Source organism: Acomys russatus, chromosome 9 (assembly GCF_903995435.1).
Source record: "Acomys russatus chromosome 9, mAcoRus1.1, whole genome shotgun sequence".
Lineage (NCBI taxonomy): Eukaryota > Metazoa > Chordata > Mammalia > Rodentia > Muridae > Acomys > Acomys russatus.
In genome coordinates this window covers 41,202,074-41,218,170 of record NC_067145.1, presented here as the reverse complement: position 1 = coordinate 41,218,170, position 16,097 = coordinate 41,202,074, and the positions used below count along the sequence as shown (strand labels likewise).

The following is a 16,097-nucleotide window of genomic DNA, read 5'->3' as shown; positions in this document are numbered from 1 at the left end:
TTGATAGGGGCCTTCAGGATTGTTCCAACCCTTTGGAGGAAGCTGCTCTTTATATTGGAAATCAGTTGGACAATATTAAGGCTAGAGTTAGTGTACAGTGTCATTCTAAGTTTAGATGGATTTGTGTGGCTCCTCCCATGTAATGATACAGAACACGATCGGGGTTGAGTTCAGGCACACTTACAAGGTTTTTGGAATAATTCTGCTTCATCTATGTGGTCTCTCTTCATCAGACAATTTCTGATACAGCTCATACTCCTATTATTTCCTCCACCTTGGAGGAGGTCACTGACTCTTTTCTACTGGCTGTATGTGGGACGCACTAATTCTTGGTCCTTTTTAAAAAATAAATTTGGCTATCACTATTTTTATAATTTTGCTTTTCGTGTTCTTATTCCCAGTCATCATCAGACACCTAGCCAAAGGTTTGCAGGCCTCGACAGTTGCATTTTGCGCTTCACAACTTAAAAGAAAAGGGAGAGATGGTGGCGCCAAGCACCCGGAAGGCGCTGCTTGACAAAGTTCCAGTGCCTGGACAACCTGGACTGACTCTTCACTGACTTTGGTGGACATTTGTTACACAACCTTTGCTTGTATTTATGCTTGTTATGGTTAAAGGCCTCTCTCTGAAAGCTAGAGCTGTGGTGACGTCACAGAAGCTAGTATCAACAAAAATGGTATTAGTGCAAGTTCCCTGTGGAAAACAGCTATGCAGAAAAGTGACTCTTTTATAGAACTTGTTACTTAGACATATGCTTATATTATTATTAAGTGATATTAGTAAGCATGAGAGAGAATCTGAAAAAAAATTATGAAAGAAGAAAAGCTTAGAGAAATTCTAGAAGCTGACAAACTGTAACTGAATCACTGGGTTTTAATGTTCAGCTTCAGCAACAAGGAACTTGTACAGACAGGAACAGATTTTGATCATACAATTAATGACAAACCTTGGTGCCTTCCTGAAGGCAAAGGAGGAAGTTTTAGGAATCCTGATTTTTTAAAATTCTTTACAGAACTGGAATAATGATGGGAATTGAAACAAGGGTTCATGACAGACACAGAGAGGACATCATTTTGGCTTAGTGAGCTGCCTGCTCTCCTGAACAGACTTTTCTGATATTGTAGAAAAACAAAGAACAGACTGCCTTTGCCTAAGCAAGGGGCTGCACATTATTTTAAGAATAAAAAATGGTGGTTTTATGTTAAATATAAAAGAAAAATAGAGGAAGGAAAAGAATTAAACAAGGGTCAAAGAGATAGGACTTCTGTAGAAAGATAAGTTTGATGTAATAGGTAGGTAGTAGGAAATAACTTATGATCTATTAATTCTGTGTCAAACTGAAACAGAATCAAAATCAAGTAGAGTCATCCTATTTTAGCATTTCTGTAACCATATGGCTTTACGACACCAATCTTAAGAAGATATTGAGTTAAAAGAAATTTGATTTTATTGTGTTAATTTTAGTTATCATGAAATTTGCTGCTTGCTTGCTTTGTTTCCTTTATTTCAATATACTCATGTAATCAAGGAAGACTTTAGAAAAAGTGTATTCTAAAAGGCTGTGCAGTCAATGATTAAAGTCTCTGAGAACATGATTTTGTGTTTATTTATATAAAGCCTGTGAGAGACACAGGTTGTCAGAGTAGGTCAAGCCATACATACTGAGATGTGCTTCCTCTCTGTCCCATCTCTCATGAAATGGAACTAAATAGTGTCCCGAGTCTGATTCTTTCCTCATCGCTCTTGCATCCACCTGCTTCAAGCCCTGCCCTCACCTGGGGCTGCACCCTAGCATGCTACTAAGAGGGTAGAATTCTAAGCATGGATGTATTCTCAAAAGGAAGTTTCTGAGCACTAGGGTTTTATGGTAAGGGAAGTATCAGGAATACCATTTCATTATTTATATAAAGTATATACACTATTTAGCATAGTAAATAGCAAGAAAATGTGACCATTGATATTTTAAAATAATGAACACCCACTCTGTCATATTTTAAATATTTAGTGCAGTTCTTATCCTTTTGGTTTTATTTTTTAGTTTATTTCATTAGAAAATATCTTCAAACTGTCCAGGGATGTATGTCAGATGTGTTCCCAAATTACACACTATTTTTACAATTACACAGTGTGAAATGATAAAGTATTTTTATTTTATTGTGTCAGAAAAAAACAATTTGATACAGGCTTTGGACAAGATTTTTTTAAGCCAATACAGTTCAGTTTGCAGAGCAGGTGGACCACTAGCAAAGCTCACAGTGATGCCCACAAGACAGTGGTCAGCAGCCCTCACGCACATGAATTGTAGTGTCGTTTGGAACTTAGTAACCCGGAGGAAGACTACCAATGCGCTGAGCTGACAGCAGAATGGATGCCTGCTGCACCGCGGGTGAAGTGCAGGGGCTGTGAACTCAGGTGGCTCTCCAGTGATGAATGGCGGTAATGTTGACCAGAGGAGTCCTGGGGTTTGGAGGTCCTACTAGTTATTGGACGTCTGCGTGCATGCAGAATTTGAAAATGAGAGCATTAGATCTTTCTTTTCAGTGTAACAAAGACTGAACAAACTGTCAAAACTGACAAATCCTGCAAGCTTCATAGCCATGTGCTTCATAAAAAAGAACCTTGCTCATTGAGTTTCTTGGTCTGAGAAGCTGACATTGCTTCTGGTAGGGAGGGTTGTGGTTGTTCTGGGCGGACAAGAAGAGGGGAGAAAAAAAGAAGAGGAGGAACAGGAAATTAGCTGTCTTGGGAAGGGGAGAAGAGGGGAAGGAGGAAGAAGCCAGAGCCAAGTCCCCAGAGCCAGGGGGCCCAGAAAGCCACTGAATATAGCATTGTAACCTAGTGAGAAAAGATGATATGGGAACAGGAAATTGCCAATTAAAAAGAAAAAATATTGCTTTCTAAAGTAAACCTTGAAATTATTGCAGGAGAAAATAGAATAAAAGTAGAGAGAACATAAAAATGAAATCAGGGCAAAAAAGAGGCTAAAAGGCTTATGTTGGTGTATGTTCATTTTGCATGGAATGTGCATTAGTTTTTTTCCCATGTATATATATGTACGTATGTATGTATGTATGTATGTATGTATGTATGTATGTATGTATGTAATCATTATAAGCCTGATCCCAGAGCCCTCCTTCCTCTCTTCCCAGTCCCGCCCTCACTCTCCACTCCTCCCATTCTCCCCTCTTCTTCTCAGGGAAGTGGGGGGGCAAGAGGTATCAACCGTCCCTGGCACCTCAAGTCACAGCAGGACTAAGTGTATCCTCTCCCTCTGGGGCCTGACAAGGGAGCCCAGCTAGGGGAAAGGGATCCAGTGGCAGGCAGCAGTCAGAGACAGTCCCTACTCCCATTGTTAGGGGACCCACTTATTGACCACACTGTTCATCTACTAAATATGTGCAGGGGTTCTAGGCTCAGACTAAGCATGCTCTTTGGTTGGTGGTTCAGTCTTTGTGAGCCTTCATGGGCACAGGTTAGCTGACTCTGTAGGTCTTTTTGTGGTGTCCTTAAACCCTTCTGCTCTCTCAATCCTTTCTCCCACTCTTCCACAGAACTTGAGTTCAGCCTACTGTTTGGCTGTGGGACTCTGCATCTGTTTCCATCAGCTGCTGAATGAAGCCTCTCAGAAGACAGTTGGGTTAGGTTCCTGTCTGCAAGCATAGCAGAGTGTCATTAATAGTGTCAGTTGGCTCTCTCCCATGGAGTGGGTCTCAGGTTGGGCCAGTCATTGAACTGCCATTCCCCTGTGTCTGCTCCATCTTTTACCGCTATACTTCTTGTAGGCAAGATACATTTTGAGTACAAAGTTTTAAGGGTGGGTTGGTGTGCTCCTTCCTCCACTGGGAGTCCCATTTGGATACAGGAGGTGTTGATTTCATGCTCCTTAACACCCACTTCTAGGAGTCTCAGCTAAAGTCACCCCCATAGACTCCTGGGAGCCTCATCTGTCCCAGAGATGCTCCCTTAACTGAGTCCCACTCTCTCTCCTGGTCTTCCCATCCTCTCTGACCACCTGGTCCTCATACCCATTACACTCTGCACCCTCTCTCCCACGCCGTTCTCCCTCTCCCTCTGCTCCAGATGTCTATGTTATTTCCTGTTCTGAGTGAAACTCAAGCATTTTCACTTGGGCAAGCCTTGGCTACTTTGGTTATATGTATTATATCATGGTTATCCCAGTACTTTATAGCTAAGATCCACTTATAAGTGAGTACATATCCTGTGTGTGTTTCTGGGCTGTGTTACTTCACTCAGGAGGATCTTTCCTAGTTCTATCCATTTGCCTACAAAGTGCATGATGTCCTTGTTTCTAATAGTGGAGTGGTATTCCATTGTGTAAATGTGCCATATTTCCTTTATCCGTTCTTCAGTTGACAGGCATCTAGGTCATTTCTAGTTTCAGACTATTATCAATAAAGTTGCAATGAACATAGTTGAGCAAGTGTCCTTCTGGTATTGAGGAGCATCTTTTGGGTATATACCCAGGAGTGATATAGCTGGGTCTTGAGTTAGATCTATTCCCAATTTTCTGAGAGACCTTCAGATTGATTCCCACAGTATCTGTACAAGTGTGCACTCCCACCAGCAATGGAGGGGTGTTCCCACTTTTTCCCCATCCTTGCCAGCATGAGCAGTCATGAGTTTTTGATCTTAGCTATTCTGATGGGTGTAAGATAGAATCTCAAAATTCTTTTTCTGGAGGCATGGTTTCACTGTGCAGCCTTGGCTGTCTTTGACTCACTTTGTAGACCAGGCTGGCCTCGAATTCACAGAGATCTGCCTGCCTCTGCCTCTAGAGTCCTGGGATTAAAAGTGTGCACCACCACACCCAGCTGGAATCTCAAATTTTGATTTACATTTCCCTGATGATTAAAGATGTTGACCATTTCTTTAAGTACTTCTTTGCCATTAGAGATTACTCTGTTGAGAATTCTGTTTAGCTCTGTACATCATTTAAAAATATTATTTATTTTATGTACACTAGTGCTTTCTCTTTGTGTACACCTGCATGTCAGAAGAGGGCAAGAGATGGTTGTTAGCCACCATATGATTGCTAGGAATTGTATTCAGGACCTCTGGAAGGGCAGACAGTGCTCTTAACCACTGAGACACATCTCCAGCCCTCTGTACCTTATTTTTAATCAAGTTATTTGGTTTGTTGATTTTTTTTTTAGCTCTTTAAATATTTTAGATATTAACCCTCAGTCATATGTAGGGTCGAAGATATTTTCCCAGTTCATAAGCTGTCGTTTTGTTTTGTTGACAGTGTCCTTTGCTTTATAGAAGTTTTTCAGTTACATAAGGTCCCCTTTATTGATTATTGATCTTAGTGCCTGTGGTGTTGGTGTTCTGTTCAGGAAGTTATCTCCTGTGCCAATGAGTTCAAGGCTCTTCTCCACTTTCACTTCTATTAGATTTAGTGCATCCCATTTTATGTTCATGCTTTTGATCCATTTGGGCTTGAATTTTGTGCAGGGTGATAAATATGGATCATGTAGGCTTGGATCTTTTAAAATTCTACTTTATTTGGGGTTCTTTAATGCCTCTACCTCCCTTTCAACCCATCTATCCTAAATAGGATAGAAAGAAAGCTAATAGGAACAGGAGAAATAGACCCTTTTTAGACTCAGTTCCCTGGGGTGATTCTACCCTTTGTCATCAGGATTCCTAAAGACCTGTTAAAGAGCAAACCAGAAATTCAACAAAAACTACCACAACCTCAGCATCTGGAACCCAGAACCTCAAAGTGTTCTCTGGAGTGGTTCTCTCTAGGAACTTCTCGAAGTGAAGTGATGAACAACCAAGCAATGTGAAGCAATGCAAAAGTGATTGATCTTTGTTCTTTGGACTATTTATACTCTCCCATAGACCACACAGGATGCTTTGCAACTGGCAAAGACCATGTCCTCACATGAGGCACAAAGATCAGGTGACCTCTCACAAGTCTGTTTCACATCCCACACTTGGGATCAAAACAAAAACATGTTTATATTCACTACAGACCTAGTTGCATTCTTCTACATATCAACATCCATTTAAACCAGCACCATTTGATGAAGATGCTATCTTTTTTCCATTTTATGGTTTTGGCTTCCTTGTAAAAAAAAAAAAAATCAAGTTTCCAAAAATGTGTGGGATTATTTCTGGGTCTTTGATTCTATTCCATTGATCTACTTGTCTTTTTTATGCCAGTACCATACAGTTTTTATGATTATTATTGCTCTATATAACGTCACTTGAAATCAGGGGTGGCGAAACCTCCAGAAGTTCCTTTATTGTGTAGGGTTGTTTTAGATATCCTGGGTTTTTTAATTTTTCCATATGAGGTTGAGAATTGCTCTTTCCAGTCTGTAAAGAATTGTGCTGGAATTTTTAATAGGAATTGCATTGCACCTGAAGATTGCTTTTGGTAAGATGGCTATTTTTACCATGTTAATTCTACATGTCCCATGGGCGATCTTTCCATATTCTGATATCTTTTTCAATTTCTTTCTTTGAAGCTTTTGTCATACAGGACTTTGACTTGCTTGATTAGAGTTACGCCAAGATATTTTATACTATTTGTGGCTATTGTCAAGGGTGTTTCTTCCCTAATTTCTTTCTCAGGCCATTTATCATTTCTGTAAAGGAGGGCTACTGACTCGAGTTAATGTTGTACACAGTCACATTGCTGAAGATGTTTATTAGTTGTAGGAGTTCCCACATAGAATTTGGGGTCACTTATGTCTACTATCATATCGTCTATAAATAGTGATACTTTGCCTTCCTCCCTTCCAATTTGTATCTCCTTGATCTCACTTAGTTGCCTTATTGCTCTAGCTAGAACTTTAAGTGCTGTGTTGAATAGATATGGAGAGAGTGGACAGCCCTGTCTTGTCCTGGATTTTAGTGGAATTGCTTTAAGTTTCTCTCCATTGAATTTGATGTTGGCTATTGGGTTGCTGTATATAGCTTTTATTGTATTTAGATATGTGCCTTGTATCCCAGATCTCTTCAGTACTTTTAACATGAAAGGTGCTCGATTTTGTCAAAGGTTTTTTTTAGCACCAAGTGATGTGTGTGTGTGTGTGTGTGTGTGTGTGTGTGTGTGTGTGTTTTCTTTCTTTCATTTTGGTTATAAGGTAGACTACATTGATGGATTTTCATATATTGAACTATCACTGGGATAAAGCTTATGTGATCTTGGTAGATAACATCTTTGATGTGTTTTTGGATTTGGTTCGTATTTTATTGAGTATTTTTTGCATCAATGTTTATAAGGTTGAGTCTTGGTGACTGTGGCCTCATGGAATGAGTTTGGCAGTGTTCCTTCTGTTTCTGTTTTTGTGGGATAGTTTGAGGAATATTGGTGTTAGCTCTTCTTTGAAAGTCTGGTAGAATTCTGCACTAAAGACATCTGACCCTGTGCTCTTCTTGGTTGGGAGACTTTCAATGACTACTTCTATTTTCTTAGGGGCTGTTGGACGATTTAAATGGTTTACCTGGTGTTGATTTAACTTTGGTAGGTGGTATCTATGTAGAAACTCGCCCATTTTATTTAGATTCTCCGATTTTGTGGAATACAGGTTTTTGTACTAAGATCTAATGATTCTTTGGATTGGCTGTTGTTGTATACCCCTTTTCATTTCTGATTTGTTAATTTGGATATTGTCTCTCTGCCCTTTGATTAGTTTGGCTAATGGTTTGTCTATCTTGTTGAGTGCATCAGTTTTTCTTCAAAGTTTGTACTTACATATTTCTGAAACCATGAAAACAGACGGCTGCGAGCTCCACTGCTGAATTCTCATACAGTCATGCAAAGACACTACTGGATATGGAAATAAGTAGTAGAGAGATTTTCTTGTAGAGCAGGCCTTCCACATTCTTAGTCCCCACCTCGCCCTCCACTTTCAACAGCCATACACAATGCTTTCCCATGTCTGCGGGTCAGCCTTGGGCAAATGACCGAAGGCTATCCACCTTTCTGAGTTTTGACATTTGAAGAGATTTGCGATTTTAATTATGTACGTATGTGTGTGAGGGAATGTGGCCCTGTGAGGGTAGGACCCTCTTGGAACTATAGGAGGTTGTGAGCCACCTGTAGTGGGGGCCGGAAACCGAGCTAGGTCCATCTGCAAGGGCACTTCATTTTCATGTTCTTAAACGTGAAGCCGTCCCTCCAGCCTCCTCTTCTGACGTTTGAAGCTATGAAACTCTGTTCTGCAGAGATTTGACAGGCTGGACTACGCACATGCGCATTGACCCTCATTGGCTTCAGCCAGTTGAAAGTCAGGCACGCATGTGTTCACGAACACCCTTGTGTGTTTGTGTCCACCAGGATGGCTTGACAACAGCTGTACTGCCAACTGTCTCTGCAGTTGATAGACACTAAACCAGGAAGCTTGAGGGGGCACTGGGGAAAGACTTGGCTAGCCTATGACATATAATAAGTATTTGGAGCAGGAGGAGTAGGCTTATTATAATATCATTGATATTTAGATATGGAATCGGGGCTAATTACAATATATATGAGATTAAAAACAGGAGGGGTGGATTTATAATGTGATACGGAGAGTCAACTTGTTATAATAATCGCGATACTGCGGCAGTTAACGGTTTTGGCTGGCAATAACTTCGTTTGAGATGGGAGGAAAGAACAGCCGAGGGGGAGGGTGGAGTCCTTTTGGTTTCCCGGACTTCTCTGTGCTCTATTGCTGTCAGAAGAAGAGTCACCAAGAGACGCCCTTGGGTTTCTGCAGTATCAAGGACCGGAGAAGCCAGCTGTGCTTTGGGACTCAGGATCCTGCTTACTTAGACGTGGCATATTTTCCTGACAATGATCTGCACATGGCGGCCTGTGCGGGAGATTTACCTTTTGTGCGGCTGTACTTCAATCTGGGTAAATACGAAATCAATCACAGAGACAAGGAGAATAGGTAAGAGATCCTTCATACCTGGGGAGGGCCGATGTGGGAGAAGACACCTTTACTGGCTCTCAGGTCAGGAACAGGGGCGGGGAGAGCCCAGCTCTGCTCTTTCCCACAGCAGGCTGTTTCAGCCCCTGCAAGGGACCTTGGCCTAGTCAGCGCAAGGGCAGAATTCTGGTTGCTTTCCCTTCCCCCACGAACCCCTTTAGAGAGTAAACAGACTACCTAAATGTGCTAATTGACAAAATTAAATCATTTTGTCTTAGTGTACACATTAGGAATTCAACACGGCATACATTTTAAAAGGCAAATAACAGGGCCGGCGCTGTGGCGCTCGCTTGTAATCCCAGCACTCGGGGAGGCAGAGGCAGGCGGATCTCTGAGGCCAGCCTGGTCTACAAAATGAGTCCAGGACAGCCAGGGCTACACAGAGAAACCCTGTTACAACACATCCCCCTCAAAGGTCAGAAACAAAAAGAATATTCTTCATAATGTAATACCATCAAACCTAAAAAATTTTCAAAATCCAGTATTCATTATATATGGTGTGTGTGTGTGTGTGTGTGTGTGTGTGTCTGTCTGTCTGTCTGTCTGTCTGTCTGTCTGTCTGTCTATCTATCTGATGTGTGTTGTAAGGAACTGAACTGTAAAGATAGCTGAGTGCCCCTGTTCCTCCTGCTACATATCAAAGTTGTACACATCTCTACTTCTTGGTTCCAGTAGGAGGGAAAAACCTACCGCACTTGATTTTTCTCAACTTGCCTTAAAATATCAAATCATTAGAAGAACACAGGGTTATTAAAAATTGCAGTACACCCATTGAAATGAATATCTCACCTTTGAAGGACGCATAGGCAGACTTAGCGGAATATTAGCATAGTCAGATATAGTGAGTTATGCTAAGTGACTACTCAGTTTGATTATATCCACACCGACATTGATTATGGATTTTTAATGGCAAGCTATATATAAAAATCTGATGTATTACTTTTAAGCATTTGAATTTTTCTCTTTTATTACTTAAATCAGTGGTTTTCGACCTTCCTAATGCTCCTCATGCTGTGGTGACCCCCTGTCATAAAATTTTTTTCGTTGCTACTTCATAACTGTAATTTGCTAGTGTTATGAATCATAATGTGAATATCTGTGTTTTCTGATGATGTTAGGTGACCCTGTGAAAGGCTCATTTGACCCTCCATAGATTAAGAACCATTGCTTTGAATGTCTAATGTGCACATTTGGGGGCTTGTGGTCATCTTTTGATTTCTTTCTAGTTTATTTTCAGCGATATAGACTATAATCTATTTCAATGCAGTATGTTGGCATTGAGTCCTGCTCTGTGACTCCTGCGTGGTGAGTTGGCAATGGTTCTGCATGCACTTGTGCTATTCCGTCAAATAGTCATTTGAAGAGTAGGACTGTGTTCATGCACAGATGAAAATCTTACACTTTCTTTTAATTTTGAGTGTACATATATGTATTGATATTTTCTGTCAATACTTAATCTTTTCTGAAGAGAATATTTGTATCTGTGCTTACAAATTTTTATATCATATAAATATTATTGAACATGCTTTTATTCTATAGAGACCTATACAGGTGGTGCTATCCCTCTGGTGGTCCTGGGTTCAATAAGAAAGCAAACTGAGCAAGGCCTAAAGAGCAAACCAGTAAGCAGCACCCCTCCATGTGTGTCAGCTCCTGCCTCCAGGTTCCTGCCCCATTTGAGGTTTGCCCTGTCTTTCTTTGATGCTGAACGGTGCTTTGGAGGTGTAATCCAAATACTCTTTCCTCCCCAAGTTTTGTTGGTTATGATGTTTTGTCACTGCAATAGAATTCTAAACCAAGACACTGATCATAGTTATGAAAATAAAAGATAGCAAATATAAATGGCTATTAATATTGCACAAGTATTGTTTTATTCTTACAATAATTTCTTTATAGAATCATAACTCCCTGTCCCACAGTCTCTTAATCCATTCCGTCTTCAGACTTACCAGAATATCTACTATGTACATACTATCTTTCAGGGTACACCTGTCCTTGAAAATTTGTGTTTCTTTTCCCAGAGTAGCAATACTGACTAAAATAAATTATACATCCTCATTTGACTCTGGCAATTTCTTTCTTTGGCTTAAAAGGTTCTTGCAAGCTAAAGCCGTGATTATTGTGTGCTTAGATTTTGCTACTCTTATTGCTGTTTCTATTGTATTTGTTTTTGGGGTTTTTTTTTTTTTTTGAGACAGGGCCTCTCTGTGTAGCCTTGCCTGTCCTGGCCTCGCATTGTTGACTAGCATGGCCTCGAACTCACTGGGATCCACCTGCCTCTGCCTCCCGAGTGCTGGGATTAAAGGCGTGTGCCACTACGCCCGGCTCTATTGTATTTGTAAGAATACAATAAGAAAGACGCAACCAGACTGCAATGGACCCATGCATATAGGATTATATTCTAACCCATTATTTTGAGTACTAATAACAATCTAAAAATTACTACCATTTATAGTTATAAGACAGGAGAAAGGCACTCCAGCTTCTGCATCTTAGCAGGAAGAGCATGAGTGTGTGGCCAGCTTGGACAGGAAGATTTCGTCTCACTTAAAAAATTACACGTGTTGAAATATTGAATCTGTAAAATATTGTTTTTACAGATTACCATGTATGTTAAGTTGAAGTACTATGATGTCTAGAATGTTATGAGAACATATATATATTCCCAAGAAATATCACAAGGTTTCATTTTATTGAAGCACAAATGAAGCCTAGAAAGGGTAAGAGATACTTGTAGTAACAGAGTTTAGAGTAGGATTAAAATCTGCCTGGGTTTGAAGGTAAATCTGCACCCCACCCCCAGACTCATGAATTTGAGCACTTTGTCCTCAGGTGGCAGCTCTGTTTTGGAGGTTATGAAATCTTATGAAAAAAATGGAAGGTTTTTTTTTTTTGTTTTTTTTTTTGGTTTTTTTGTTTGTTTGTTTGTTTGTTTTTGGATCAGGCCATAGTTGAGGGTGTGGCCAGCTGTTAGTTCCAGCGCCTTCTCTGTTTCCTGAGCACCACCACGAACAAGTGGCTTATAGAGCGGAAGACCAGCATTGCGGTAGGAATGTGGGCAAGTCTGGAGCTGCATGTTGGAGAAGTGCTGTGAGCAGAGCTTAGTGACCTGTCCTGAAAGTACAGAAGACAGAATGCCAATTGGAATACAGGAAAAGACGCACTCTCCTGAGTCCTAGAAACAAGGGGGTCTGTAGTAAAATGGGACAGAAGCCATTTGTGCTACAGTCTGGCAAAGGATCTGTGTTCTATATCCTGAAATTTTAAATGAAGCAGATTTATATTTTTTGAAGGAAATTTCACAATGGAAAACACATTTATTCAGAAGGACATTACATATTTGTTTAAAAGGCACATGCACTGTCTGCTATTTACCAGTCTTGGTTAATACTTGTGTATATTGAAAAAGGCACTGTGGTTTCTCTAGGACTGCCATGCACTTTGCCTGCTTCTATGGACATCTAGATATGGTGAGGTATCTCTGGAGGCGTGGCTGTGAGATTAATGCGCGTGACAACCGTAACATCACACCGCTGATGAAGGTAGACCATATGCATCGTTTTAATAGCGAGATGATTTTTGACTTACATGAAAATGAATTCATCTCATGTAAACGTAGCTAGTTGATGAAACCCGTGAGCATGGATCATAAAGCCTTTGAGTTGACCATGTGCTTCTTCTTACAATCCCTTAAGGCCGTCCAAAGCTGGGAAGAAGAAATCGTGCATTTTCTGCTGGATCATCACGCTAACCCGCACATTAAAGACCACAGGGGCAACACTGCTCTTCACTATGCAGTCTATGCCGGGAATTCAGCAACAGCTGCCAGGCTGCTCAAATATGGAGCAGACATTGAGGAAAGAACGAAAGTAAGGACCACTCTGCTTAGAAACAGCTGTGATGTGTGCAGGGCTAATCACCCATGTTTAGAAGCTCACCCACTCTCTGAGAGAAAATGCTTAGACATTTGGAAGGGAAGTCATGTTAAGCATTGGTACTTTGGAAGGTGGAGCTTTCTTCTCTACACTTAAGACAAATGTATGTGAAAACACTGAGTTCTTTAGAGATTTAAAGATTTGTATTTTATTCAATACTTTAAAAACAGCCAGATGTTACTGAGCCATTTTCTCAGTTGAGGTTTGCTCCTCTCAGATGACAATAGTTTGTGTCAAGTTGACATAAGTCCAGCCAGCCCAGCCAGAGCTCAGACTGAGTTCTGGGGTCAGCTGAGACTGATGGTGCTAGACTAGGAATTTCTAGTTAATGCCATGGCACAGAGGCAACAGCTTGGCTGGGGTGGAGGACGTGGGACACATGGCTCTAGGGAGAGGTCCAGCATCAGGGCCAACCTGTGGGGGTTTCAAAGAGGAAGCAGAACCCATGGGGCAGCTCTCAGGTCTCCCTTTGAAGCTTTCTGAGGATGTAGTGTTCACAGAATATGCCTGCAGCCAGGCTTTCTGATTCTCACGCAAGGAAGTGGATGCGGAGCGGGAAGTATGGCCACCAACACTCACTTTGATTGTAATTCACCATCTAGGAGAGAGAGCCTGGCACCGGGAAGTCTGTTAGTCCAAGACCTACGGTTGCAAACACTGAAAACCTAACAGTAATAGTGAAGATAGGAATTCTTTAAATGACTTAGATTTATCTGTCCTGTGCAACAAATTATTCATGTAAGTAACACCAGGAGAAGGTCATTTGCACTTTAAATTAAATTTCGATGCCACTTTTTTATATTTCACATATAAAGCTTTTAAAATAATCATCCACTGATAAACACACCATCAATAAAGGCATAAATAGACCATAATTTAACTTTAGAATTTTTCTGCAGAAACCTGGAATTTGCGGTCTCATAGAGAATCAAATCCAGTCTCTTACAGTCTCAGTTGACTGATGGTCCTGGGCAGAAAGCATGGCATTGTCTGACTGCTCCAGGATGCAAGGAGCTCACTTCAGCATTTCTTTGTGTCATGTTGTTGGTCCGCGTTAGTATTTGAGTCTATAACACTTGGCTTATGGTATACTGTGATATAGGTTTCTAGGTTCCAACATTATATTAAATTGACATGTTGAAATCTTTCTTGGCTCGTGCTCTATAAATGGCTTGGCAGAGAAGAACCATTGCTGCTTTTCCAGAGGACCAGAGTTCAGTTCCTAGCACCCAAGTCAAGTAGTTCACCATCATATGCAACTCCAGCACCAGGGAAACTGGCATCCTCTTTTGGCTTCCACAGGCACATCTTTAAAACTATTCTTGGGCTGGGAGTGGAGCTTTATGGCAGATTGCTTGCAGGACATATTCATGGCCCCGTGTTTCATTTCCAACATGGCAAATATTTCTCTTGTCTATACTATAAGTATACTTAAGTATACATAAGTAATGAAACTCCCATTGTAACATGTATAAGTCTTGTTTGGTTAATTATACTAACCAATCAAGATGGGAATATTGTAAGTAATATTTTTTTCACTTTCACTTATATAGTATGAGTGATTTAGTGACCTTTGTTACATTATAAATTAAATATCTATGTATATCAATATTGGAATTTCAATGAGAAGTCATTGGCTTTTAACTTACTTACTTTGACCAAAATGATAAGTAAATAAGTAACTATAACTAGTAATTAAAGTAGAGCCATAGTAAGCATGAATTAAGAGGATTAGACATTCCAGGATAGGTGCACATACCTGTGATCTCAGCACTTAGGAAACGAGAGCAGCTGAAGCATGAGGTCAGGCCACCATTGGTGACACTTGAGATTCTGAACCCCCCAGAAAGAATAATAGTAGGGTCAGTATTAACAGTGAGAAAATATTTTGTACTGAGTTTCCTAACAGCTAAGACATTCAACTTACAGTATGAGAAAACCCACAGACAATTCAGTAGGAAGCATTCGAAGTCCTTTTGAAGACAGTAGATTTAATTACAAGTCAAAGTCTGTAGTCAACCATGTGGAGTGGGAGTGATGTTGATTTCTGGGGTTTTGTGTTCACATAGAACACTCACTTTACAGGGGATAAGAAATAATTTGTCCTAGATTTAATCATAAGTGACCATGATCCAGGAACACAGGTTTAGGTTACCCTAAATTCCTACCCTAAAGGTTCCAAAGGGAAAGCAGTGTCATGAAATGTTTATAGTAATAGAAAAAAGTCATAAATAGACGATTTTCAAATGCATTGACAGAAACATCAGGTGAATGGTTTAAGCAAAGTGGAGAAATCTCTGCTATGGGCCTCCGACACTGTCTGATGACACCCTTAGCTTCTTAGTTGGTGTGGGCTACATGTCTATCTGCAATGGGACTTTACCTAATGATCAAAATATGTCAGCTCACACACAGAGGAGGGAGACACATCTATTAAGAGGCATAAAGGTGGCCTAGATAATTTGGCCCTGGTCTGAAACATGCCAAACTCTTTACAACTGTTGATTTTCTAATCAGTTATTGAGCCTTGGGGAAGACTGAGTGGAAGGTACATCTGCTTTCTGAGAACCTGCTTTCACATCTGCAAGGGGCCCTCATGGCCTGCAGGTAGAGTCTAAGTTAGTAGAAAAGACTCAACACTTTCCTCAACCTACTTCTTCAAATGCTAATGAATAGCTCAAAGTGCATTGCCACATAAGAATTAAGCCAAAATTAAAGTTATGTGCAGTGCATGGTATTTCCACATTTCACAATAGCTGATTGTCGGAACACAGTCCAATAATGGAATTGTGTGAGGAGAATTCTGAACGCTTGTAAGAAAGCCCCAAGAAAACAAGACCTCACTTTCTTCAAGACACAGAATCAGTCTTGGAGTGTTTTCATGCTCTTCCGGGTGTAGCAAATAGGAATGAGTTTATTTCATCTGTTTTCATTAATATGTCTCTCCGGAAAAATATGTTTTTGCCAAGGGCAGCCTGTCCTTGTGGTCACACACTTTACTTACATGACTCTTAACTCTCAGAGTATAAATTGTCTGATGCTCTGAAAAAGGTTGGCTATTGCATGAGACTTTTGTCTGTCTAATTTTCAGGCCCCACTCTCCCAGGTTCATGCCGCCAGCTAGAGCGATAAATAGCTGATCATAAAGTCTTTATATTACAGTGTGGTACTTCTGTAATGGAAATATTTTTGGGACTCTAGACATGA

General features: G+C 40.5%; 1 protein-coding gene across 1 annotated transcript in view; it reads left to right on the top strand.

The window, feature by feature from the left end:
- The first annotated feature begins 8,623 nt into the window (after positions 1-8,623).
- Positions 8,624-16,097, top strand: part of LOC127193630 (ankyrin repeat domain-containing protein 7-like) — a 56,843-nt gene continuing 49,369 nt past the window's right edge. Inside the window, exons 1-3 of the mRNA XM_051150867.1 lie at positions 8,624-8,916; positions 12,383-12,497; positions 12,651-12,824. Of these exons, the coding sequence (XP_051006824.1) occupies positions 8,624-8,916; positions 12,383-12,497; positions 12,651-12,824 (582 nt within the window). The remainder of the gene's footprint in view (positions 8,917-12,382; positions 12,498-12,650; positions 12,825-16,097) is intronic.